Genomic DNA, 24,404 nt, shown 5'->3' with positions numbered 1-24,404 from the left:
CTGGCCTCACTCACACCCTGGCAGCAAGGACAGTGTCCAGCACTGTGCAGAGCTGGTATTTCTGGTGCAGTGAACACATGTCAGGGCCTGGACAGAGGGAGCAGGTCTGGCCACTCACTGTTGCCCATGGCTCTTGTGGCTAATGGCACCTCCATAGTTGATGCTGCCTCAGGACAAGTTGCAGTAACTGTTCCTTTAACCTCACTCATCTGTGCCTGATCCATTTACCATTAAGCAATTAAACCATATTTTGAAAAATAAGCAGAATTTAATTATTTCCTTGCCCATTGTTGAAGCCCTGACAGCAGCACGTGTTTAATTCTGGAATACCTTTTGTTTGTAGGGGGAAGAGTAAAAACATGGAAACGGAGATGGTTTATTTTGACTGATAATTGCCTCTATTACTTTGAATACACAACAGTGAGTATATATCATGGTGAATTTTCTTTGTAATCAAGATTTATAAGTAGCTAACAATGTGATATTTTCCTAATTTTTTAGGACAAAGAACCTAGAGGAATTATTCCATTAGAAAATCTTAGCATAAGAGAAGTCGAAGACCCTAGAAAACCAGTAAGACAGTTTCATATTTATTTTTTTTAAATGAAGATGAGTAAACCATATGGAACTTAATTGTACTGTTAAATGAATTTATTTGTCAGTTTTGTTTTGTTCTTTTAAATTTATTACTTCATTTCTACCCTCCAGAACTGCTTTGAGCTCTACAACCCCAGTCATAAAGGTCAAGTAATCAAAGCGTGTAAAACCGAAGCTGACGGCAGAGTGGTGGAAGGCAACCACGTCGTGTACAGAATATCTGCTCCCACCCCAGAAGAGAAGGAGGAGTGGATTAAATCCATCAAGTGAGTTTAAAGTCTGAAATGTCTTTCAGAAATGAAGTGTAAGCTCTTTTCAGAGTATGATAGGAAGAGAATTTGTTGTAACTTGTTGGGAGAACTCTGATGTGGCAATGTCCTCGAGGACTAACAGTGAGCTCGGTGGGGTTGGTGGATCAAGATACAAATCTGTTACTGTGTGGTCCTAAGGAAATAATGCTGCTAACTCAAATGAGGAGAATATGGATTTGTTGTTCTATGCAAATGTAAAATCTTCTGTGAATTGTCTTTAAACCTAATTCTATTGGATTCTTACTTCACCCAATAATTAACTTTAGTGACATGTATCTTAAGCATGTTTACATGCAGCTTTAAACTTCCACAGCTTGACTTCATGTTGGAAGGTTTCCAAGTAGACCAACACTTAAATTAATAATAGTCAAGATGTGAAGGTGTGAGCTCTGAACTAATCACAGTGGAATAGAACCTTGTGCTAAAGAAATAGTTGTGGTGCTTAGAAGTCAGCCATCTATCTAAAGAGTGTGCAGTCATCCACAAGGAAGAGAGAACTAACATTTTAGTTTTCACAGCTGTTGAAATTGTTAATGGGTATTTGTTAACCAAACTGATGATTCCTTTATTCTCTTCCAGAGCAAGTATCAGCAGGGATCCCTTTTATGATATGCTGGCAACAAGGAAAAGAAGAATTGCAAATAAGAAATAGAACATGAACAGTAACCTGTAGACCTGCATCAACCTATAACTGAACATACTGTGGAGTGATAAAAGAAATTGGACGAACTAAATGAAGACAACTGTAAATTTTATATATATATATATATACATATATATATATACACATTTTACTATGGCATAAAAACTTGGCAGAACTTTTCAGGGTAAATAGTTACTGGTATATAATTTGAAGTAAGCTTCAAATCCCAGAGAATTATTGTATTGGAACTTAATTCAACTGAACACATGGAAGCCTTGTTTCTCTTTCATTAGTGACAACTCCAGTTTACTTGGGTTGGGAGGGAAGGAGTGCAGGGCTAACACTAAAATGTCCTTACCTGTTACCTGAGCACATTTCCCATAAAAGAAGGAGTTGTTATAAGACTTTTGAGTTCTCACTTAGTGCAACACCAAGAGTGGAGCACAGCATGACCTGGCACTGCATTTTCCTGTAAGCAGAAACCTCCCAGTCCCAGTGGCAGTGTTCAGTCATGTGTGTTTCACAGTAACAGCTGAGTGCAGCTTTCATTCAGGATTCCTCTCCTACCTTTATGGAAATGGCTTTCCTTCAGAAACACAGTGACTGGCAGCTCAGCAGGTGCCTCGTGGTGCCAGAGGGTTTGTCAGTGTGCACTGAAATACAGGCAGGGCCCAGCAGCAGAGATTTGAGACTGTGGCCATGATGTGAAGTACCAGATGTGGTCTGGTGTTTGCCAGTTGGCTAAAGCTCATTCCTGTCTGCTCACACACTCACAACAAACACTAAGGTTTAATGACTGGTTTAATCTGCTTTTTATATGGTAACATCCTTCTTATGCTTGAGATGCTGTAGTTGGATTAACACTAAGTTGCTACTAAAGGAGGGAGAAGACAGGGCTTGTGTGATTTCAGGCCTTGCATGTGAAAACACCCCCAGATAATTTCACATGCATTCAATGTTTTTAAAGGGAAAAGCCAGGAAGGGGAACTGTCCCTTAAGATGCAGCCCTAGAGCGTTAAGCAAGCAGGATTCATTCCTTTGCTTGATAACAAACTTTGGACATAGAGAGTTTGTGCAAGTTTATACAAGTTCAGTATTTTTATTGCATTCTTAAAGGTGATTTTCAGATTTGTGCTACAGCAGTTGGAATTGGAAAAAAAAAAGACATTTTTACTAAAAAATAAGGTATTGATTGCCTGGTGCAGCTAGACTTGCCCACAGGCATGTGTCTCTGGTTTTGAAACCTGTGAAGATCTTTCTGTGGTCCTACTGCTGGATCTTTCAGGAACACATCAACTGCTGCAGCAGATTTTACTCCAGTGCTTTTCTGTTGATAGCACACATATTGTTCTTAAGGTAAAGCCCCTAATTCCACAACAGAGGCAAAAAGTGGGAGGTTTTGACTCTATTGCTTCTGTTTCTACTCAGTTTTCCCCAAACTTGTTGAACCTGAGCCGTGCCTACTGTGCCAGTGAATGTGTTGGAGACCCAAAATGTTCAAGCAGCTTTGCTTGTTGCTTACAGGAGCCCCTTTGGGTGTGTTGTAGGGAGATGTGCTGCACTGGCAAACCCACAGACTTACCAAGTTGATCTGTCTGAAATCTCCTTTGAACTGTAAGCAAGAGTCTGTTTCACTGTTCTGTCTTACTGATTTGCCTTTTTTTGCATGGAGTGTCGGCCTTGTGAGTGTTTTGCTTTATTGCATGTTTGCAAAAGAGGCTGAGAGGAAAGAACAAAGTAAATTTTCCTACATTTTAGATTTTCCCCAGGGTGTGTGGAATTGCTTGGGTGAATGTTTAAATCTTAGTGCTTCCAAAGGAGTCAAACTCAGCCAGAGGTAGAATCCTTGAGTAAGTGTCAGTGTGGGGATATCTTTTCTTAATGGAACACATTTAAACTCTTTATAGAAATTAATTAAGTTGTGTGTCCTGTGTTTGCAAAGCAGCACGATGATGGAGCTGCTGCCAGCACTTGTTTTGAGTCTTCTGTTCTGCAGTGACATTTTGTTTTCAAGCACTGCCTACATCAAGTCTTAGCTTTGGACAAGTAGATTTGTAATGCAAATAGTGACAAGCCAAATCAGTGGTACTAGTGAGCATAAAGGTGAAAGGCAGCAAATACAGTATTTCTGGAGAAATGTGAGATTACAAAAGCATTAATAAGCCATGAAGCACTTTTATATCAAGTTTTATTTTCTGAAATACCACCTTTGAGGAAGTCTATTTATTTAACCAGGTGAGGATGTCTGCCTATAAGCATGAAGGAAAGGCCTTGACAGTTCATTTGCTGTATTTAGTTTGAAGTTCTTGTATCCAGCACAAGTAATTATTTAGAGTAACATGTAACTGAGGATATTATAGCAGGAAATATTTTTTTTCTTAGCATTGAAATGCAACATCTTAAACAGCTACTTGTGGTGCTCAATGTATCTATTTAATTTACCAAAGCTAATGGAATAGCGTTTTTGTGTGTGTTAATATTTGATTTCAAATGTTCTTTGTAACAGTATTAACAGGGAGTGAAACTGGCCCAAAATTTCCACTGGCCATGGGGCCAGTAAAACAAAGTGGCTTGTGAAAATTTTGGCCATATCAGGTACTATCCACGAGAGTGAAGAAAAATCTCTCAACCTTTCCCTTTTTTATTGGGCTTCAAGTCCAGGGGTGGCTACTGAAAGTGGCTGCTTGGTGGCCTAAAGCAGGATCTGTTACAGTTTGGAAAAGTCCTCTGGGGACAACAGATTCTCCCTTCCTGTGGCACTGAAACGTGAGGAATTCTTGAGCTCTTTGCTTTTGACCCTGCCCTCTACAACTGCAGGGCAGTGGAGCCGTGGTGCCAGTGCAGCTGGGAGGGAACAGTACACAAAACTTAAGCTCAGCTGGACTGACTTAAATTTTACAATATTCTGACAAAATAAGCTCTGCATCACTTAGCATTTTGAACCATTTTAAACTGGTACAAAACTGAACCTTTATAAAGTGAGCAGCATTTATAATGCTTCATATATTAAAAAACTGCATATTTTTAAGATTTATTACATATCTATGTAGATATGCTTGCTGGAAAAGCTAGGTCTGTTGTAGACCAGATACTACAAATGAAGACTTGTGGCTTACCAGTTTCATTTCTATATTTTCTTGGAAAATGTTTCTAGCTAGAGTTTAAATATAAAATGTAAATACTGTACAGGTATGTATTGATAAGAGTATTAGTTCGTGTATACAAGTGATTTGCATGACAAATATTCTGTATCAATCATTGTTATAACGGTGATGTTCTTATGTAAAGCCACTGCAATATTAATGTTTTCATTTATCATTAAGACCTGTTGCTTAAATCTGTCAATTTTCTCAAAAATAAAGTGTGAAACTGTACTGTCTCCTCATTTACCAGGAATACATGGGAGGCAATAGCTGACTCTTAAGAGGTTAAGGTTTAATTTTACAACTGCTCTTGTAAGTAAAAGGCCTCTTTTCCCTACCCTTAGGCACAGTAATTTAAATTATCAGGTTTAATTTTTTCAGAGGAAAAAACCCTTCAACAGCAAAATGTTTCAGTAAAGTGTGTTACCATATGAGTATGACTCCAGTAAAAGCTGGTTTCCCTTGAGAGCCACCCTAAATTGAGGTATTTTATTTTGTCAGTTCCCTGCCAGGAGTTTGTCAGATGAGAGGGGGGAAGCGGATCTCTGCTCCTGGAGTTGATTAATTAGTTTCCTCAATTAGCAATTAGAAACAGGTGCTGCTGCTCCACAGCTCTGGGGCAGTGTCACCGAGTGCCCTCCCTGCTCCAGAGCCACTTGGGGCAGCTGCTGCCTGTGGGGCTCTGAAGGGAGGCACAGCAACAACACAAAGGACAAGACACCAAACCTCGGAGCCAGAGGACACAAGAGGAAAAAAAAAGCCAGATACAGGACAGGAATGTTGGTTACTTTGCCATGTTACTTTATGTAAGTCACATAAGTGTTGCCATAGGAACATTATGCAGGTACATTATGCTTTGGCTTTATGGTGTTCTCCAGGTACCAAAAGATTACCTTTAACTATTTAGTGAGGCATTAACCTTGCCCTTTTTTGCTTTTTTTTTTTTCTGTTAGTTTTGGTTTTGTGGGTTTGGTTGGGTTTTTTTTGTCATACACAATACCAAGCTCCTGCTGAGCTCCCAGCCTGGTGCCTGGCTGTGGAAGCTTTAAGTTCAAAGGAGAAGCCTTCAGCATCCTTGTCTAGGCAGCTGCAGTCCCAGGTCACTGATCTTCTCTGGCTCACACCAACAGCATCTTCTCCCCTACACTGAGAGGAAGATGTGACTTCTCAAGTGTCAAACACACTCTGACAGCTCCCATGACACAGTGCATGTTAAATAACTCAAGTAAAACTCAAGTAAAAATCCATTTTAACTTTGCTGTATTTATATACTATATAAATTTTACATGCTATATATTTACAGTGGGGCAAGTGCTTTTTATCTTTAAAAAAACAAAGATCAAACTTTAGACATCTCTGAACAACACAGCTTGTATAAACCAGACAGATTATTCAGATGAACTGTATTTAATACAGGTTCCCCACTCATCTCCTGATGCAGGACCAGTGAATAATAAGTGCATCACAGTTTGATAGCATTTAATAATAAAAATAAAAATCACAGTATGAATTTGTCTGTAACTAGACACTTTAGAGAGACAAAACAGACAACTGAGACTTAAGACAAATGACAGTATATTAAGAAAATGTAATAAAAACATATGGAACAATATACAAATAGTCTTGAGAGATACATTCAGAACTGCATATTTGTTGTTTCACAATGTCGAAAACCAGAAGATTTTCTTCAGATCTTGAATATAACTCAAATGTGAAGTAAATTAGTTTCTAGTGTCAGACCACAGAAAAAAAAATGAAGCTCTTGCAAAACTTGTGAAGTTTTAAATAAGTCTTTAAATTAAATATACAGACTGTCAGTTGCAACTTTTATAATTCCTGGTCGCTCTTGCACCAGATGTCTTAACTTGGAGTAACATTACATGAATAACATAAAGTCAACCTGAGTCTGTAATTAAGCAGCATTTGAGATGGTCTATTCCAGGGCATTATCTCAGCTCAGTGAGATATTTATGTGGTAATTTACAATGTTCAGCAGTTGTAAAAAGTTTTCACCCTTTTGGATTAGAAGTATATTTTAAAAAAGAAAGTCTCAAGTTAAAAACTAAAAAAAAGTTCTTATATGGTAAAATTCTGTACAGAAATGTTAAGCACCACTTATGACTGGATTTTGTCTTGATGGTAATTGATAATAAATCTTAAGTTTTGATGGTCACTATTGGTAATGTCAGGTTTGAAGGTAAGAAGTCGTTGAAGGTAAGAAGTCGTTGGTTTTGATGATGAGAAGTTGTTGGTTTGGAAGGTGAAGGGTTGTTGGGGGTGGTGGTCAGAAGTCCTTGGGGTTGGTGGTGGGTTCAGTCTGAGTATTGAAGGCTTTCATCAGTCAGCTCCACATCTGAAAGGCAAAAGGAAGCAAGGTCAGTCCTGCTGTGACATTTAACATTAAAGTGTCTCAGGGGCTTGATTTCTAAAAGACAAGGCTCAAAGCTGCCCCAGCTCCATCTGCTCCCTCAGGACAGGATCCAGCTGCACCCCAGTTTTAGGCTAAGGCTGCAGAACTGTACAGAGCCTGAGGACAGAGCCACCTGCTTTAACAGCAAGTGCTGGACCTTGGCTGAATCAAATGCAATTGAAGTTTTGGCTAGAAAGCATCATTGTTTTAGTAACAATCTTGTGGGCAGGCTGACCAAATTGTAGCCACAAAGGCAGAGCCTTCAGAAACTTGCTGGAGAGAACATGTAGGAATGTAGGAAAGAACTGCTTCAGAGCTGCTCCTTCCCCCTCCTGTATAAATTTTTCTGAAAAAAATAATTTATCACTAGCTGTTTCCATCCTTATTAATTTATTTAAAATAACAGGAGTTGGGTGAAAAGACACAACCTCACAATTCCTCAGCAGTTCCTCGCCTGTCCCTACCCATTCAGTACTCTAAAAACACAGCCAAAGTTGCCTCTCTTGAATCAGCTTCCATCCAACAGAGAATACTACTTGAGACCCACTTAAAAAAACCAAAACTGACATACCAGAAGATGGAGCTAATTAACATCCACAGACTTGAGGAAATACTAAAATTCCCAAGACTTAAACTGCATTTGCCAGCCCTGGTCTCCCCCTGGTGTTGTTCAGCAATGAACAAACAGCTCCTTCTCCTTCCCTGCACGGCCCAGCAGCCTCAGTGCCCTGCCCTGAGCAAGGAGATGCAGAACATGGAATTCCTCACTAAACCTGCTTTGGAAAACCCGAGTTTGCCACCTGCTGGCCAGAGAATCATCAAGGCCAAACCACTACTGAGCACGAGCATTTTATTCTGTTCAGTTCCTGATTTGTCAGAACAGACCCTTTTAGTGCAATCAGGCTTATTTTGGACATGAGTATCATAAAAGAAGTCTCCTTTTACAACATTAGGATTTGAAAGACCTCAATTCAGTTCTTAGTTTTTTCTCATTAAAGAATAATGGGTGAACAATCACCTTTCCCTCCATGCTATCTTAAGAATAGAACTTTTGGTCATCTGAGTCTTAAAATACAATCAGTTTTCCACAAATGCACTTCTCCTTTGCCTTGAGCAAACTTTTCAGTGCAAGAATTCAGTGCACTAATTGTGGCAATTTGCCTAAGTGTGGAAACCCCATGAAAGGGATTTTAATTTTCCAGAATTTCAAGATTAAACTTTTCTTTTTTACTTTGTGTGCTATATTGACAGTTTCAGCACGACAAGAAATGAACAGGACTGTCACTGACCATTAACTCAATTCTTAAATCATGAGTAGGTATAAAATGTAGAGAATTTAACAATTAAACTTGCTTTTGGATAGGGAGCTCTCTCCTTCAGGGATTACTTTACTTGTATTAAGTAAGTTTACTTATAAAGTAAGTAGTTTACTCTTACTTTACTTATAAAGTAAGAGTAAAATAGTTAGGGGATTGTTTTGGTTTTCTATTAAACTAGATCAGTAACTGGAACTGGTTTATGTCAGATAACAGGCATTTAATAAGGTTTTATTTCTATAATAAACACTTCTGTTCAGCAAAAATTTCGTGGGAAATGTCAAGTTTGATTTTAGATGTTGAATTTGTTGCAGTGTGCAATCATCTTCATTGCATAATTTTAGAGCTGATTAATTTAAAACAATTAATTTATCTACTGCAAGCCCGAGTTGAGATTATGACAAGCAACAGCTGAGAGCTCAGTGTAAATTTAGTCAGGCACACAAATTCATATTTCGTTTTTTTTGTAAGAAGCACCAAACAGACTTTTTCAAATATCAAAAATTGGGAAAGAGCTGTTTCCTCAGCCCACTTCTATGTATTGTTAAGCCTATACTAACAGAAAAACCCCACAACTGAATAAAACAATAGCAGGAATTTAACACTCTCCAGGTGTTAAATTGTGAAGTGTCCTCGGGAGGTTTGACAGCTGTGCTTAGGGGAAGGCAGAACTACACCTGGACCAACAATATTTCAGTATTATCACCAACTCCTGTTATTTTGAGTGAGCAACCAGCACTGTTTGTAGTATTTTATTTAAATTATACAATGGTTTGGGTTGGAAGGGATCTTAAAGATCCTCTTTTCCACCCCCTGACACGATGCTGTTTGGAAGCCATGATAAAAGCCAGGGATTTCATCACCCAAGCATTTAAAGATGGTTATGAACAGCCAGGAGTCTGCCAGCATCCCAGGGCCTTACCTCTGACATACTCAGTGGATGCCATGGAGCTGTATTTCTTGCTGTCACCTGCACCAGAAGGCTTCTCTTCCTTGTAGGGTTGTTTACTGCCCTGGTTTCTGTATTGCTCACATAAATGGTCATCTGGAGGACGGGATTCTTCCTTCTTCTCCCATGTTTTCTTCTGGAAACGAGGATCTAAATATTCCAATAAGTCTTTCAGTTTCCTGTCGTGCTTCTTCTTTTTCTTCTTTTTCTTATGTTTGCGATTGTCATTGTCAAAGTGGAGCACAGAGCAATCCAAATCATAAAGTCTGAAGGAAACATGCAAGTTAAAAATAGAAAAACAGATGTGGCACTTGATGTATATATGAAATGTTATTTATTTACCACAGGTGACGACTTGCAGAGTGTCTGCTACTTTGTGGTACTTTCTGCATATCTAAGTTAATTTAGATGCAGCAATCTTAAGCCCTCAGAATGAAGGACAAGAGGTCGTGGTTTGTACACAAATTGTTAACAGGCATATGGGGAATAAAAAAAAAATAAAAAAAATTGTAACCTAATCAGGAACGGTGTGCAGATGTTATTCTGTCTACATTGTCCAGCTCTAGTGTTCTAACACAATTCAGCAACATCTTTCCTATCTTCTCGTGGCCAACCTAATAACATGATCCCGTCACATTATGACAGATAAGTTACTTAGAAACAATGAAAAAAAGGCAGACATGAGAAATACCCAGAAAATAATTAGGAAAAAATTGCTGATTATGCTGGAATCCTTGCTTACTTGTAATCCTTCTCTCGATGTTTATCTTTGGACTTCTTTTTCTTCTTGACCTTCTTATACTTTTTGATTCTTTGGTCATCTGTCTTCCGGCATTTCTTTTCTATGTCACTTCCACTTTCTTCTTGGTGGGAGTATTTTCTTTTGCCATTTCTTAGTTTTTCTTTTTCGTTTTCTCGGGAAGAGTCCTCAAAACTGGAGTGAGCTGACACTGGTGGGAGCGCGTGCCTTTCACGGGAGTATTTTTCCGAGTGCTGCTGAGGTACTGAACAATGGTGGAAGTTTGCTCTGTGGCTGCTGAAGTGATGCACATCCTCCTCTCGGGAGAGTGTGCTGTGAGCCCATCTGCTTTTGCAATGATAATCCTTGTGTGACCTGCTGTAAGCTTGGCTCAATTTGTCATAGTCTTTATCACAATGAGAGGACCTCCTCTCCCTACCATCCCTTGTTCCATGGGAGGAATAATAATCATTGTAGTACCTGCATTTTTCCCATCTCCGTGGTTCATCTTGATAGTATCTTTCTCTAATCCAAGGTCTGTCTCCTTTGGAATAATAATACCTATTCCTGTCTGCATCTGTCCTTTCTCTGCTCCGGGATCTGTAGCGAGAATATTTTCCTGAGCTCCTGCCATTACTGGGACTGTTTCTTTCGTTGTGGGAGGATCTGTACTTGCTCTCGCTGCAATACTCCTGCTTGTGACGGCTCTGCTTGTTTGTTTCCATGCTGTGAGAGCTCCTCCTCCTGTGGGAATGATCATCTGGTTTGTTTCTGGTTTGCCTCTCCTTCTCCTCAGTGTCCGAGTTTTCTCTCTTCCTCCGGTAGTGCTCTTTGTCGGTTCTTTTAGAATCATGGATTTTTTTCTTATTTTTTTTCATATGTTTATCATCATCTTCACATATTTTATTACTCAGTCCCTCGTCTGCTCTAGAAAATTGACTTTCCAATACTTTATCCAACTTTGTAATAGAAGAGTCATTAACGGGTGGTACCTCTACGTAGTTATTAGAAATGTCCTTTGTATCTTGGCATTTATCTGTAATATCTAGAGAAGCAAGTTTTTTAGAACTACATTCAATGTCAGGCTTGATAGAGGAAATTTGCCCTAATTTCTCTTTGCTCTCAGGAGATCCTTTGATGTACAAAGGATTTTCTTTTGAAATGAGTTCAGGTTCTTTTGATCTTCTTAGTTTGTCTTTATCTCTTATGTCTTCAGACTCACACTGCCCAAGGAATTCACCTTCAGTATCCAAGGATTTTTTCCTAACCTTGTGCTGACCATTGATATTGAGATGTGCATTATCAGCTTTTGTTATAATACTTTCAGCAACTTCTTCTTTGGTAAAAATGGTTTCAGAATCTGATTGAGTAAAAAGTTTCTCAACCTCACAGCTAAAGTTGGAAGGAACCTTCCTGGATTCTTCATAGGCAAACAGTGCTTCCATCACTACAGTATCCGTAACTCCATCACTGTCAGAAGATTTCTGAGGTCCAGAGACACTGCACAAAAATAAAAACATATTTTTAACTTGAAAAAGTCCATCTAAAAGATGTTAGGAGTAAAATCTCCTAAAAAAAAAAAAAAAAGTAGCTAATGCAAAACTCTGAAAGACATTGACTTTAGAAAACCATTCTTACACCTCCCTCAGCTGCCATGGAAAGTTTTTCTTCTCTCAGTTCTGCAGGTCTTGCCTTAGAAAACCCATCCCCAACACATCCAACTCCTTCCACTTGCAACTTTGAATCTCATCAATAGCCAGAACAACTGTATTTGCTCTTCCCCCAGTTAGAAAAAAGGTAAACACACAGATTTCCCATTCTCCCAAGTGGGAGAGCAGATTGTGGGAATTTACATTCACTCATCCTAAGATGCAAAAAAGGGAAAAAGGAATAGAAAAAGTATTCCAGACAATGGAAGAAAAATGTAAAAACATCCTGTGAAAGTTTTACAGGAGGCATCTGCCTGTATTTAGTATCAGAATAATGTGTGCCCAGTGCTGATGTTTGCAGATATACCAGATGTACAGTGTGGAATTCTCTGTACTGATGTAAATCTCTCAAATATTACTTAAGATGGTTAAAATAGTAATAAGCTTGTATGAAATCTTGTTTTAATCAGTGTAGTCATTTTACCTCTTTTCCTCTGACAAGCTGTTCAACTGGCTGTACGTAAGAGATTCTAGGATACCTTGAGGATCTGGTGACAAAGTTTTAGGCATCTACAATTAAAACAGAGAAGTTAACAAAGAGAAAGAAAAAGCTATTTTCAGTAGAAAACTACTGCTGACAAACTTTCAACATTAGATGTTACACAAGATCACAGAGGCACCTGCACTCTTCCCACTTGACACGTCATCCCCCTCCTCCCAAAAATGTATTTTATGAAACTTATGAAGTATTATCTCCCTGAACTTCTCTTATGTTGACATATGTCATATGTTAGCACAGTTCTGCAAGTTCAGTGGGATAATAGCACAAAGGGTTAGAATGAAATCTGTGCTGTGTTTTCTTGGTGTTCCACATTGTGGTGCCCATGAATATTGAATATATCATAGGTGAGAAAGTGCAGATGAACAAATGTAACTCACCACTTCAAGCACTCCATTTGCTTTAGAGAAGAAAATCTCGGAAGGTTTAACGGGTTGGACTTGGCAAGTGGAATCATCAAGTTTCAGTCCATTTTCTTTATATTCATTATCTAAACTAATAGCACCATTTAGGGAATCAATTTTTGGCAGCTCATGCTGGGATCTTTCTTCAGCATTCTGACAGGATGAATGGGAATTATGCAATGTACGGACCACCTTCCCAATCAGAATCCCATTGGAAGATATGACGTTGCAATGCCTTTTGAACAAGCCCTTGGCCTCCTCGGGTTTTCCCGAAGGCTCTGCACCGTAAGGGACCACGTTGTCAGAACACAGCTTCGGGTTTCCATTCACTGCTGGCTCAACAAAGATTTCATCAGGAACCTCCTGCTTGGAGACATTAGTAGCAACTGACACTGTGGAGAGGTTTGAGGTAGGCTCTGCTGCAGAAGAGTTTGTAATTGTGGCAGAAGGAAGGGGCTTCAGATCCTCCTCCTCCACAGCGCTGCTCGGACACTCCGCCTGCGGCACCGCCTGCCGGGTGGGCAGCTTGTTGTGAATACTGATGGTGATCTTCTGGGTTTTGGAAGGGTCTGTCACTGAAGGCCTGGAAATGGCCCAGTTTTGAACACAAGCTGTTGGTGGAGCTGAAGACGGCCTTTTTACAGCAACACCAACAGTACTGGGATCCTCTTTTAAGGGTCCATTTCCATTTAAACGACTTGAACTCTGGATTTGAAGAGATTGTAAGATGGACAGTTCAATCACACAGCACAGGAAGTTTTACAACATTAAATTCTCATACTAAAGAGTTCTACAGATTGCCCTGATACCTCAGAAGAAACCTCACCTCCCTCCCACTATACATGCATGTCCAATGTGTGTGTAAATCTTACCTTTGGTATCAAATGAGTATCAGTTTGACACCCACCCAAAGAACTTAATATTGAATAAAGCTAGTAAAAAAATATTTATTTTCATCCCTGACAGCACTGAAATATTTCTGTTAGTACTCAGGAACAAGACAATTTGTAGGCTATCACTGTCTCAACTAAAGTAACACTGACAGGGACTGGGCAGATATTTACTTTTTAAGTTTAAATTACTTAGGCATTAAAAGACTACTTTTTAATTTTAAATTATTTAGGCAATAATAGACGACTTAAATTATCTCAAGAGCACAGCCCTCAAGCTTTAGAAAGCTGAGCTGGAAGGGTAAAGTAACAAAGTGGCATGGCTGCACAATTAAAGATTAGCCACTGTTTGAGTAACTCTGCCTCCAGCATGAGGGCTGTGAAGAAACCTGCAGTGTGGAAGGGAAAATAAAACTCAAAATACCCACCCTACACCAAATAATCCTGGTGCTTTTATCTGCCCCCCTCCAATTACCTTAATCATGTGAGGAGGAAGCCGTGGTCCCATGAACGCAGGCTGCTTGCTGCTGGCCCCGCGCTGGCCCAGGAAGGAGCGGGGGTAGGAGGGCGCGGGCAGGTAGAAGGCGCGCTCCCCCAGCGTCAGGTCGTAGCGCCTGGGGACAGAGGGGCACCTTAGCTCAGAGCTCTTCCTTCAGCCTGTTCCTGCATTAAACCCACCCCATAATCTCAGCAACACTGAATATGACATAAAAGACACATCTGGAAGATTAAGGCAGGACTACAAACTGAAGATAATGGTCTTCCTACAATGACTGTCCTTTCCAGAGCAGTGATTCCACCTCACACCATCTATGGCCACGATTTCTCCTCTTTTCTAAACTGGCCAGCTACAGTGAGCAGATAGAAATCAGTGTACCCAAGTTCAGAAGTTTAAGGTCAAGCAATGAAAGGTAATAAATGAAATGGGGAATTTCCACTTAGACAGAAGTATATAAATAGAAATACTTTCCTAGAATGAAAAGAAAAAGACTACAAAACAAGAAAAGTATCAGCAACTTGACAATAAAAATGTTCCGAGCACATCTGGTGTTTATTACCTGATATAAAAAAGTACGTAAGCTTGCTGATTGAGAACTGTTTTGATATCAGAAAGCTCTACTGAGGCATCATTCATTCGGTACCAAAGTCCATTACCAGCCTGCAAACAAAGACAGAATATCTTCAGATGAATTGCATGTGTTCCAAAGGACATCACAGAGCACTCCAGAACAAAGCATACCAAAACAAAGCAAACAAAGCACATGATGCAATGTTTTCCCCTAAAACCAGTGGTTACCAATAACATTTTAATTTCTTTGCCATCACAAATTTTATCCTGTTAGAAGTTGAGCTGATCTCTACCTTTATGAAGCAGAGATAGTGTCCAGCATTACAGTTGAAGCCACTATGTACAAGAACTGCATACAAAGCATAGATGAGGGGTTCTCCAATGGATTGGGACATATATGCTCGAAGATCCAAATATTCAGGGTATTTTACATCCTAAACAAAGACAAGATTCAAAAGTTATCCTGAAATACTTCATGGAAAGGCCTGAAAAAGACACATGCTAAATATATAAATATATTTTTCAATTCACTTGAAAATGCCTGTTCTGGGAAACAACATTTAATAACTTAAGCTGCAGGGAGCTATTTTCCACAGAATTAGCTCTTTAAGGGGAAAGTATGTTCTTATGGTCACATAGGAACTCTATCAGTATTAAAAAAGAAAGTAACAGCCACAGTTGCTAAGTTGTTATATCAACTTCTCTTACACTATAGCTACTGCCTGAAATGTGAACAACTTTAAAATGAGTATTCATCTTTGGGAAATGCCCATTCCAAGATGATAAAGCAGCATTCCAGCTGCAAACATACCTTGTTGATCTTTCCACCTGTAAAATTTGCAAATCTTTTCAGTGATATTGTGAGAACATTGGAAGAGCGATGTATCGTGTATCTCTTTGATGCTGGAACCATCTTTTTACACCTTTAAAACAAGCACAGACATGTTTTTAACATAATCATCTTTTCTCACTCAGAAGTGAAACAAGTTTTCATTTCTCACACATGCTTATGCTATTTGAATGATATTTTGCTTGTATAATGTGTTAAATCCATAAACTGCATTTCAGCTTTGTTAATAGAGTGAATGTAGCAGGATATTAGAGACAGCTCCACAGAACAAAGGATTTAGGACCTTATCTCTTGATAGCCAAATAAATGCCTGAAGATGTATCTATCTATCTTATGTCAAAAAGGTAAGGCAGTAAAAAATGTAAAGAAAGCACTGGAAGAAAACAACCATTCTGCAAGAGGCAGACAATATTGAGTTTTCTTGTACTGAGGTTGCCTGGAAAGACTGAAATCCCCTGCAGTCCTTCAAAACAAAATTGTTAATGTTGCTTGTTTTGCTGCACACTCAAAGGAGGTACAGACTAAGTCCTGAAATGCAACCATCAGCACAAAGACTGAAACATGTCACTTCACATTGTCAAGAAAAGTACTGCTGAGTAACAAACAGAAAGGATTTAACAGTCTCTTTTAAAACTGATGTCAAAATACAAAGTACAGAATTCCAAACTGATGGAGAAAGCCAATGAACAAAATAAGAGAGCCACCCAGAATAAGGAAAAAAAAGAAGAAGTGGTTTATAAAATTCTGCAACTTGTATTTAGAGATGAAGGTTTCAGGCAGTAGTAATCCCTATTAGAAAAAAAAATGGTAGAAAACAAAAAAGAAACTGAAAACTAATAGAACAGTTTGCCAGCAATGGAAATGACACTGTACATACCCCAAACCTTTCTTTTCAAACTCACAAAAAGACTAAACTTCTGGGGTTGTGTGTGACTAAGCTGGTGTTGCCTCCACCCCAGACCCTTGTCCATATCCCTGTGCTCTAGCTCACCACTTATCAGACATGCCTTTTAACTTCTGGCCATGAGTATTTAGTGTGCAGCTTCTCAGGAAGGCTGACAAGGCCCAGCACAGACAGTGTTAGGAAGAAAAGTCTAATGCGAGCAACACAATCCTTATAGTGTATTTCCAAATATTCAAACAGAAATATAAAAATTTAGAAACAAGTGCATTATTTCCCAAGCTTTGAACGATTTCAGAATACTAGTTATGTAAACAAAACTGAATGAAACAGCAAGCCATCTCTGTCTTACTGCTAAACAAAGTCAAGAGATAACATCCTCCAAGTCATGCACCGCATTGAACATGTATCTTGTATTAAGGTGTAATTAATAATAATCTTACTTGCTACATTTGTAGCTATTTTCACCATCCAGCTGTTCCGGTTTCACAAATTGTTCTAGAGCTCTGGTGACAGATGTAACTGCCTGCATGAGTAGAAAGAAAGTAGAACACTAAGTCACAAGAACTGCAAAATTTCAAGCACTTACAAGCACTTTACTAAAGCACCTTGCTAGTTTATACTTAAGTGGCCTACTGTGAACCAGCAAACACTGTGAAGGAGGAGACAGAAACGGAGTTCTCTGAGTATTTACCTCATTTCAAAATGATCCCACTTCAAAATAAATAAATTTTGCAGGGCCAGACAGTATCTGTGGTATGGCTTGGCCTCAATAATGAGAACAATCAAACCCATCAGTCTAACAATAGATGTATATTGAAGTAGAATAATTGAGAAGTATGATTATATCATTGTTTGTGTAGCCATAATTATTATTTTTCCAGCTTAAATCCAATACAAACATGGAGAGCATTTACATGGCTTCCACAGAACAACACAGTCCGATCCACCACCATCCACTACCAAGCTGTTTTGCTTTAACAAAATCGGTTTCTAAGCAAAATGACTTTATTTTACAAAGCTCTACAAGTCTTTACACATCTCAGCCCATGCTCACACACATTCTTACCTTTATATCCAAAGTAACGTCGAGAAATGGCTCGTACGTATCCGACACTGCTTTGCAGTTCAAGCACTTTACTGGAATCAAAATACAAATGCTTAACATCACTTAAATGAGACTAACTGCATGAATTTAAATTATTAATACACATTACTTTAGTCAAACTACAAACTCCTTTGCTACAGACAGACAAAAAGACACAGATCAGCTCGAAAGACAGTAAATTTTTTAAAAAAGTACCTCGAGATCTTAGATATCCTCCAAATATTTGATAAATAAGCGTGGTGGCTTGAGAAGATCTGTCTAATCTGCAAATAAATTAGAGTCAGACCTCAGAAGACTGAAAGCACACAGTTAATTTCTCAAATAATTTTTGGTTTTATGAAAACCAAGGGCATAGATTTTAATTCATGATAGTAAATAAAATAGTAAGAGGGGCTAGGAAAGATTTAAATTTGATTATTTTATGCTTACTTGGTGCTTCCATTCAAGCAAGCTTTCTGTAAAGCATCAACAGTGAAGCATAAGAATTCGTGTGCATCCTCTTGACTGCCAAAATGGAAATGTTTTCCTATTCCTAATAAATAAGAAGGTTAAAATATATTTATTTCTTATAGAATGAAAGAAAACACACATTTCTAAATTACCTCTTCTTTAAAGTAGCAAAATTATTTACATGCATCAAATAACTCACTGTAAAATTAAAACCAAAAAGCCTATATCAAACTACTTACTTTTAAGGCCATTGATAACGGATGTAGGTTTGATAGCATTATTAGAGCAACACAGGACCTGGTTGATGTGACTTTCCATTGTGCACATCATACAGAATCCTTCTACATGACCTAGTGAAAGAAGAAAGCATCTCATTCTAGTCAAATACACATTGCTAAAAGGAAAACCCACCCCAAAACAATAACAATCTAACTTGTGGGTGCAATGTCCACCCTCAGTGGTACATTCCCTTCTCCTAAGGTGTCAATATCCCAACAGTTTTGTGGCAGTTTATTATGGAGAACTGTACAGAATAAAACTCCTTAAATCACAGACCAGGCTGCTCAAAACCCCATCCACCCTGGCTTGGAATACTCCCACTGGAAGGTGTCCCTGCCCATGGTAGAGGAGTGGAACTAAATAATTTTGAAGGTTCCTTCCAATGATTCCATGATTCTAACTGAAATAATTTTTATATATGGGAATAAAACACAATCAAACTTCTAGGAATACATATTAAGATATCAGACTAGAAAGCATAGGGCTGCCTTAGGAAATAACTCTACATTTATGGATATAAAAAGAAACTCCCCTAGGCTTAATAAAGGCAAGTGTAAAAACAAAATTCAAAGAACACAAATTCCAGGCTTTAAAAAATACAAACTTAATTATTTAGAATAAAATCAGCCTAAATTTCAATAGAGTCCCCACCAAATTTCTATCTGAGTTTATAAAAGATTAGCTCGTAGTGCTTTCTAGAATGTTTGGGTTTTTTAATGGGTCAACATTGAGCATGTAATTTATCACAGTATTAGTGCACTGCAGTATCTCAGCTGTGAAGACTAAGAATCTTCAATGCCAACATCCTAAATTTTATCACCTTTCTACCAGCAGGAAACCCAAATGCCAAATGTTCATCAAATGCCTCACTTTACAATGCACTTCATTATTCACATGAAGCAAGGAAGATCTTTTCTTTAACTTTTATCATGGCACATTAAATTAACAAATTCACTTTACATGCCTCCTATAATTCTGAGCTTCCTGTTAGCAAAATCATAGAACCACTTAGGCTGGAAAAGACCTTGAAGATCTCATTCAAAAACTGCTTCTACAGGCAAAATAGGACAACTAAGAATTTTCTTCATTCTTTCACCTTTGGAGCTGTCCAACAGATTTATAGTGTCAGAAAATACTCACATGACTTGGTGTGCTCAAGTGAAAGCATGTAATTGGCAAGAGGAGGCGTGTAGGTCAAACACTGGAGAGTAGAATTAAGGAAACAAGTGTTGCCGAGGTTCTGCAGTCCGACTCCAACACTTTGTGTTTGTTGCCAATCCATACAGATTTTCTCAGGTGGAAAAAGAATTCTTTGTGGCGGAGCAATCCCATCATTAACAACTGCAAGAAATTTGTGTTTCAAAAAGAGTTGTCCTGTTTTTGTTTTAAAGAGGGTATTTAAAAAGTAGGATTCTGCAGGAGCAGCCTGAAGAACCAGCTCTACTCCAAAACACAGCAACACATGATGCACAGCTTTAACACTGTCACTGTGAATTTGCTAGTCAACACTCTCTCTTGGACAATAGTTTATTCATCTGTTTTAATTCTTCTAATAAAAGACACAAACTAACATTCTGATTTTAATACCTGATTTCTTTATCTCTATATCCTTTAATCTCTTAAATAAATTATTGGTTTTTTCCTTATCGTAACTTAAACCACAAACTTACACTTGTGGTTATGCAGTGAGCAAAATCTGACAGACAAACAAGTAAGCAGCACAAAAAGTAACCCCATAGATATCAGATCTCTTCCTGGGCAGTGTTATTATTCAAAGACTTGTGAATAATGGAAGCCATGAATAGACATGGTAAAATGTACTTTTCTCTCCAGAACAGAAGAGACCTAGGTACATCCATGCATTATGAAAAGCTCCCCTTATTTGATTTTACATAAATAAAAAATACTTTACAAATCAACTGTAAATAGATAAACCCAAGTTCTGCAACACCTCTCCCTGCAGCTGCCTTAGGGGATGCACAAAACTGAAGTCTGTGCCTGAACTCTTGATTTGCTGAAGTCCCATTTTATAGCAATGCAACAACTAAAATCTGCTTCTACTTTGGTTTTGTTTTTAACAAAAAGGAGGGAGGAGACAGAAGACACTTACCTAGATCTCTTTGGGCAAAAGGCTTTGATTTTTGAGATGATCTACAATAAATATGCCCCCCAGGACCTTTGTCCACAGAGACTTTGTTTGGATCTTCTGTAGGAGGTACCCGGCCCAAACTTGCAGTGCGAGACGTCATTTTTTTAGTACGGGGTTTCATAGATTTGTCAGACCGTCTTGAGGAAGATTTTTTAGACTTTGAAGATTTTGGCTTGTTAACTATGGTCATTGTTCATATCTGTAACAAGGCAAAAGTTCTGTTTGGTATAAGAATGTTCCAGAAAGGAAAGACCAAGAGAAATCCTTCCCCTTAGCCTCAAAGAACCTGAAGAACTAAACAGCTAAGAATGAATACAAACAAGGGAACAAAACCCCAAAACACACCAAAAAAATTCCACCCAAGACCCAACTGAATGCACAAAATAGATTTTTTCCATCCAAACGGCATCAATATTTTTTTAACTTCTGCCAAGTTAATGACGGATGGCATTTCTTACGCTTTCATGGGATTTTAAACCACTATAGTTACCAAGATCTTTTTCTTAAAAGAAGCTGTGAGCAGTGGCACAATCAAGTGCTGGCCTGTTGAGATCCAGGAGGAATTGTCTGGCCAACATCTTTCTGCTCCTGGGAACCACACACCCCTGATGACACAGAGCATGGGAAACAGCTCTGAGAAATCTTGGGAAAGAAGAGCTAGAAAACACTTGCAAATTTATTTCCACCTGGGTTTCTTCTGCCCTTCCAAGAAGTATTTGTTTGGATACAACTTTGGCAGCACTCCTTGTGGTATTTTGCACCCATCATTTACAATGCTGACTTATAAACCAAGAAGCTGAATTCAAAAGAATCTTTTTTAGTTCTACTTATGTAAAGTTGTTCTGACAGGGAAAAACAAAAGAGGAATGTAAACTATAAAAAGAAAATGATGACCACAACAGAAAGAAAAACAAATCCTAATCCTCAGCCTTCAAGAATAAGGGCAATAACTGATACTAAGTCATTTATAAAATGCTGATTACATTTCAAGATGGTACCTCTTTAAATATATGTAATGTTGTGTGCATAGTAAGCTGCTGAATAATTACATGATCAATTATCGACTCCTATATGTAAATTTTTACTACTATCATACTCTATCACGTAGGGCCTGTTCAAGTTTAGGGAAACTATAAACTTAACTGAGGGTTTAAAGTATAACCTGCTTTGTAACACTAAAATAACTGAGAGAACAAAGCATGAAGCAGTTTCAGATTCATGGCACAACTTGATTGCTAATGATGAAACTTCCAGTAGATTAAACAAAGGACAGTAAATCACAGAACTTCTAGTCCCACAAAAGACAAATCACGTGTGGAACCATTAATTAGATTTTTTCCCCTCTAAATTTTCAATTCAAAATCTACACTGTACACACTTTCCATTTTAGAGATGATAATACATAAAAAATGGAAAATTCACTTATGTTACTGAAAAATTAGGACATCCTTATCCATTTCAAAGATTAAGATGACAATTCTTGGGCTTAGTGATTTTCAGGTAAGATCCAGACTCCAAATTGCAGATACTGGTGACATCTCTTTTTCCTTATGGAAAGGGAAGGGGTTTCAACAACATAATGAACTTATTTGCAGGACAAAAACCAGAATCAAGACTGCAGTGAAAAGCAAACAGAAGAATATTATCACAAAAAAGCTTTGGCCTGACTGACCAATGAGGGAAGCCTCACATATTTTTAAATTTATTTTTTACAACTGAGTAGCACTGATTGGTGCTGCTAATTTAGTTTTGACAACTGATTACCAGATATCAAACACTAGACACCTGCAAATACCAACAGATGTCAAGAATAACTCAGATCCACCACTTTTCCAAAATCCGTCAATATAATTAATTTGGATATAACATCTTTTGATGAAGTAGCACAAACATTACACAGATATTTTCCCACTGTGCACTGTAAATACAGGTCCTGCTCCTGTACCACTGCTGAACATAAATTCACATTGCCATGTGTACTGAGCTCTTTTCCCCTCTGCTATTCCCATAACAGACTTCTCGCAGTATGATACTGACGAGCAAAACAGCACAAACAGTTGCTTTCCTCCCATTTGGAGTGATGCATCAGCGTTGTTTAGATTCTTTTTTCGCAGTCTCATCACAACACGCATCAGTTAATACTCGGATCTAAATATTTATGTTTGGTCTCCTCTTTGCATATAATAAATCACAGCTCAGGAGGGTTTTATACACGATCCCGTTCACAGAACCGCGTTCAGCCAAAGAGTATGTGTCTTTATCTCAGTACAAATCAAACACTTCCAGCAGTGAGTGTTAAAAAACAAGAGCGGCACACGGCAACACCGAGGCACAAACACAGAAGCAGGAGGAAACTACTCCAGCAGAAGCCCCGGCAGAGTCACCTCGCTACTTCACCGACCGCACCGCACACGCCGCCGGGAGCAAAAACAACCCGGGGCAGCGCAGAACACAAACACACGCCCCGCGCTGGTTTTACTTTCGTTACAAAATTAAAGGCAGCAGAGGCGAAAGTAATTAATGCTTTTACCCTGGCTGAGCAGGCGGCGGGGAGCGCTCGGCGCGGGGCAGCTCCAAGCTCCGTGTCCCGGGGCCGTTGGTTGTGGCGGGACCGAGCCCGGCGCCGCGAGCGCCCGCGAGCGCCTCGCTCCGGGCGGCCCCGAGCCCCGGAGCCCGCTCACAACCGAACCGCCCGCCCCGCCAGCGCCAAGCCCGCAGCACCGACCCGCTTTCCCTCGCTCTGCCATTCTGAGGAGTCCCGCTTCCCGAAAGCGTGCCGACACCGGCAGTAAAAGGCCGCTGGCAGGGGCAGGGACGGGCACCGCACGCAACATGTCCGCACTCAGCGCGGCAAGAGCCCAAACACACACAAAACAAAACCCAGCCCGACACGCAGGCGAAGGGGGCCGGGAACCGGCCCTGAAGGAGCTCCCGCCTCGCCCTTCTTCCTCTACCCCTCACACCGCCCGGCCCCTCAGCCCCGCGGCTCCCCGCCCGTGCCATGCCGCCTCCGCCGCCCGGCCCCGTGCTGACCTGTCCGGGCCCGCGTCCCATCCCGGCCCGGGGGCAGGACCGCGGCGGCGGCGCCCAACGGCGGCTCCGTGCCCATGGCAACGCGGGTGGGGGGGCGGCGAAGCGAGCGCGGAGCCCCCCAGGCACGGGGCGGAGGGGCCGCGGGAGCCGCCACCGCCGCGCCGAGCGGGAACAACGCGGGGCCAGGCGGGGCACAGCGCCGCTCCCGCGGCGGGACGCGGGGCCGGGGCGTCCCGGTCGCCCTCCCGCCTGCGCCGGGACGCGGGGGACCCACGCCGAGTCCCCCACGCCGACAGCAGCAGGAGTAGAAGGAAGGAGATGCGGGCGCCGGCGGGACCCCGGCGCGTAACGGAGAGGGCGGGCGGGCGAGGAAGCACCGCCGCGCCGGGAGGGGGCCGGTCCCGCCGGCCCAGGGGGTGGCGGCGGCGGCGGGGCTGGGTCCCTCCGCCGCGTGCTGGGGACGGCGCCCCGCCCCGCCCGGGGGTCCCACCCCCTCCGGCTGCCCGCCAGCCAGGAGGGCAGCGGCCGAGCGCCCGGCCCGCGCCCCGGCGCGGTGGGCTGGGCTGGGCTGGGCTGAGCCGGCTGCTCCCGCCGGTCGCTTTCCCTTCCCTTTCCCGGGCCGGCCCCTCCCCCCGGCCCATTGATTTCCAGGCGGGAGGCGCACGCGGTGCCGCCGGGCTGTGCCGGGGCCGCCGCCGGGCCCGGCGCTGCCCCCCAGCCCCAATACCTGGCTCGGCCCCGCTTGACTCGGCGCTGCCGGGTCCCCCTCGCCGCAGCCCCCGCCTCAGCCCGGCCCGCTCCGCCTACTGTTACAGTCCGTCGGGGAACAATGACGTCCCTCCGCCGGCCTCTTGCATCCGGGGCCCGGCGCCGGCCGGGCAGGCGGGCGGGGGGAGGAGAGGAGGCGGCGGCGGCGGCGGGGGGAGCAGCGAGCGCCTCCGGGTCACACGGGGAC

General features: G+C 40.9%; 2 protein-coding genes across 3 annotated transcripts in view; one reads left to right on the top strand and one right to left on the bottom strand.

Moving 5' to 3' along the window:
• Positions 1 to 4,930, top strand: part of CYTH3 (cytohesin 3) — a gene marked incomplete at its 5' end in the record, with an annotated part of 48,271 nt that extends 43,341 nt beyond the window's left edge. For both annotated transcript variants that reach the window (XM_084216159.1, XM_084216158.1), the window contains 4 exons: positions 344 to 420; positions 502 to 573; positions 709 to 863; positions 1,488 to 4,930. In XM_084216159.1, coding sequence (XP_084072285.1) covers positions 344 to 420; positions 502 to 573; positions 709 to 863; positions 1,488 to 1,560 — 377 coding nt within the window. In that variant the 3' untranslated portion in view covers positions 1,561 to 4,930. The remainder of the gene's footprint in view (positions 1 to 343; positions 421 to 501; positions 574 to 708; positions 864 to 1,487) is intronic.
• Positions 4,931 to 6,851: 1,921 nt separating this feature from the next.
• Positions 6,852 to 23,585, bottom strand: USP42 (ubiquitin specific peptidase 42). Its single transcript, XM_084216254.1, has 17 exons — positions 23,450 to 23,585; positions 20,378 to 20,615; positions 19,408 to 19,608; positions 18,228 to 18,338; positions 17,968 to 18,070; positions 17,734 to 17,801; positions 17,500 to 17,570; positions 16,874 to 16,956; positions 15,491 to 15,602; positions 14,973 to 15,113; positions 14,669 to 14,769; positions 14,086 to 14,224; positions 12,697 to 13,425; positions 12,242 to 12,327; positions 10,112 to 11,608; positions 9,343 to 9,635; positions 6,852 to 7,047 (listed from the first exon to the last, which is right to left on the bottom strand). The coding sequence occupies exons 2-17, from the start codon at positions 20,604 to 20,606 to the stop codon at positions 7,007 to 7,009; spliced, it is 4,005 nt and encodes a 1,334-aa protein (XP_084072380.1). The 5' UTR covers positions 20,607 to 20,615; positions 23,450 to 23,585; the 3' UTR covers positions 6,852 to 7,006.
• Between the last annotated feature and the right edge of the window lie 819 nt (positions 23,586 to 24,404).

This window comes from Fringilla coelebs (assembly GCF_963513975.1).
Source record: "Fringilla coelebs genome assembly, chromosome: 16".
NCBI lineage: Eukaryota > Metazoa > Chordata > Aves > Passeriformes > Fringillidae > Fringilla > Fringilla coelebs.
Note: the sequence above shows the minus strand (reverse complement) of the source record. Positions and strands in the feature narration are given on the sequence as shown.